At 51.6% G+C, this 2,824-nt stretch overlaps 2 protein-coding genes across 2 annotated transcripts; both read right to left on the reverse strand.

Moving 5' to 3' along the window:
- On the reverse strand, positions 1,138-1,570 carry LOC105167217. The gene has a single exon (XM_011086838.2). It carries the CDS (start codon positions 1,565-1,567, stop codon positions 1,226-1,228), a length of 342 nt encoding a protein of 113 aa, XP_011085140.1. The 5' UTR covers positions 1,568-1,570; the 3' UTR covers positions 1,138-1,225.
- Positions 1,641-2,270, reverse strand: LOC105167218 (heavy metal-associated isoprenylated plant protein 3-like). Its single transcript, XM_011086840.1, has one exon. It carries the CDS (start codon positions 2,268-2,270, stop codon positions 1,641-1,643), a length of 630 nt encoding a protein of 209 aa, XP_011085142.1.

The following is a 2,824-nucleotide window of genomic DNA, read 5'->3' on the forward strand; positions in this document are numbered from 1 at the left end:
AAAATTTGCCCACGAGTGCAAATTTGAATGGAGCTGCAAGGACTTCGGTCTCAGCATCTGTGAATAGCAATGTTGGACCTTTGTCGCCTGTCAAAACTGTACCGATACCGGGCGATGGCAAGTCTGCAGGGAAGTATTTGTGCGGTGCCGGTGTTGCAGTTTTCGAGGCCCGTGTTGGTGCAAGGACTTCAGCAAATGTTTTCTTCGGAAGATTCGACGTCGGAATTGCGGAAGACGGGTGCTGAATCTGTTCGGTTGACTGAGTTGACCGGGTCAACTCGGTCAAAGGAGGGTTGACCGTTGACCGAGTCAACTCGGTCAACAATGGCTCAAGGACGACGGCTGCCGGAGGAGAGGCTGCGCCCGGAGCTCCGATGGGAGATTTGCAAGAACTCGGCACACAGGTGATGAAACCTGACGAAACCGATCCCAATCGACTCGCCTTGAGGAGAGGATTCCAACCGTGGTGGTCCGCGACCGTGGGTCGCAGTGACGGCGGCGAATCGACGGCGGAAGTGATCGGCGGTCGAGGACTTAGCCCATCGTCGTGCGTGCATGAAACCTCAAATTGTTTGAGGGGAATTGTAGAGCTCATCAAGCCGATCAAAATGGTATATAACACGGCCGGTAACTCGCCGTGAAACGGCCGGATTTTTAGAGAGAAGCCGGCGGCGAAACAGCGGCGATTTGGGCGCGATTTCTGCAACTTTGACGGGCGCGTACGGTGGCGTCCGGTGGCCGTTCAGAGCGAAACCACCATGGTTGTGACGGGTTCTCAGAGGCGCATCTAGTGGTGGTGCGCCGGTGGAATTTTCCGGCGACCGTCCGGCGGCGGCGCGGCGGTGACGCCGCGGAGGAGAAGGAGGTGGGCTGTCTGTTGGTGGTGGTGGTGAGGCTCAAAAAGTGGTGGTTTGGTGGTGGTTGGTGGTGGAAGATTTAGTGTGTTAAATCTCACACACTTCTAGTGAGAAGTTGAGAGGATTTGGCAAGTGAAGAATGGTTTTTGGTTTAGGGTTTAGGGTTTAGGGTTTAGGGTTTAGGGTTTAGGGTTTAGGGTTTTTTTTTTGCAATCAAAATTAGTAGATAATCGGACAAGTAGTAGAACAAATGAACCGGTTTTAATCGACCGTCGAAAGACCTAACTACCCCTTCGTCTCTGTTTTATTTACCAATACCCATTTACCCATTCCCTCACATAACACTGCACGCATTGGGGTTCTCGTCGCTAAAGATTTGGGGTGCATGGTAGGGTCCGTATCCATACGGGTTGTAGTACAACTGGACCTGGTCCCCCGCGCCCACAGCACCCGCGCCGTACATGGGGGGAGTTTGGGTTACCGAAGTAGCGGCTTTCATTGGCTTGCTTGGCCTTGATGAGTAACTTGTCGAGGTCCTCCTGAGCCTTGGCGTCCCACTTGACCATCTGATTAGCAAACACCGCTCCCAAACCCATTCCCAATACATGCTCCCACGGATGGCGCATGTAAGGGAGCTTGCGGAGAGCGTTAGAGTACATCTGGGTCCCCAATCCTAGTAGGGCTCCTACCACAGTCGCGCTAATCGCCATCCCTCTCTGGTTTAGGGTTAGGGTTTAGGGTTTAGGGTTTAGGGTTTAGGGTTTAGGGTTTAGGGTTTAGGGTTTAGGGCGCCTTCATGTCCATGGCGCCGGTCACCGTCACGAGCTCCTTTTGCCGGTCGATCTTCATCTCCTGGTACCCCTTGGTTTTGGTGACGGCTTTGTGGATTTTCTGGATGCAGCCCTCACAGTGTAAGTGCACCTTCAACACCGCCGTCGTCACAGGCGGCTCTTTTTCCTTTGATTTTTTCTCATCAGATTTATTCTTGGAGGAGTTATTGTCCTTGCCTTCTTTCTTCTTCTCTTGCTTTCCGTCGCCGCCGCTGTTGCCTCCGTCGATTTTTGCGTTCTCTTTTCCGTCGCCATTCTTCTTGTTGGCATTGTCCTTTTTGGGCTGTGGGGAAATCAGTTCAACCTTTTTGTGGGTTTTCTGCTCCACCCTTTCCCGGAGCTTCACCGGATCCACTTTCCCCACCACCGTAATCCTCTGCTCGTCGCCGATACTCGCAGTGTCAACACCATCAAAGGAGCGAATGCACTTCAAGACTTTGGAAACGCATCCCTCGCAATGCAAATCAGCCTTCAACACCACCGTGACGTTGCTCTTCCCTCCTCCATTGTCGCCCTTCTTGCTCTCTGCTCCCTCCTTCTGCTGCGCCTCCCCGTTGCTGTTCTTCTTCTTCTTCTCACCCATTACGAATTCGAGGGTTATAGATGTTTGGTTTAGGGTTTAGGGTTTAGGGTTTAGGGTTTAGGGTTTAGGGTTTAGGGTTTAGGGTTTTTTTTTGAATAAATGGGGAATTGTCGGGTTCCCCTCCCATTTTCATAAATTGATGAAAGATGATAATGTTTTGTTCATATGACAAAAACCTACACAAATGCCCAAGAAGCCATGCAAAAAAGGGCCCAATGATTTTCTTGGCAGCCTATACAAAAAAATTCGAGTCTGATGGGCCTCATGGATTCGGCCCATTGGTGTAGCCCATATAGTGAAGTCCAAAAGAGAAGTGGTTACAGCCCATTGGTGCAGTCCAGCGGAAGGTCCAGTAGCAGCAGTAGTGGCTGTGTCGGCCCAAAAATGATGGCCCATTGTTAGTAGTGGTTTGAGCCCAGCTGCAGCGCCCCAAAGACAGCAATAGGAGGAGCCCAATTCTGCATCTCCATTCATGGCCCAGCTGTACGAGTGGGCCTCCAAAACAGCAACAAAAATGACCCAATCTCTGCTTCTTCAAGGCTGCGTGGGCGAAA

This window comes from Sesamum indicum, linkage group LG7, assembly GCF_000512975.1.
Source record: "Sesamum indicum cultivar Zhongzhi No. 13 linkage group LG7, S_indicum_v1.0, whole genome shotgun sequence".
Lineage (NCBI taxonomy): Eukaryota > Viridiplantae > Streptophyta > Magnoliopsida > Lamiales > Pedaliaceae > Sesamum > Sesamum indicum.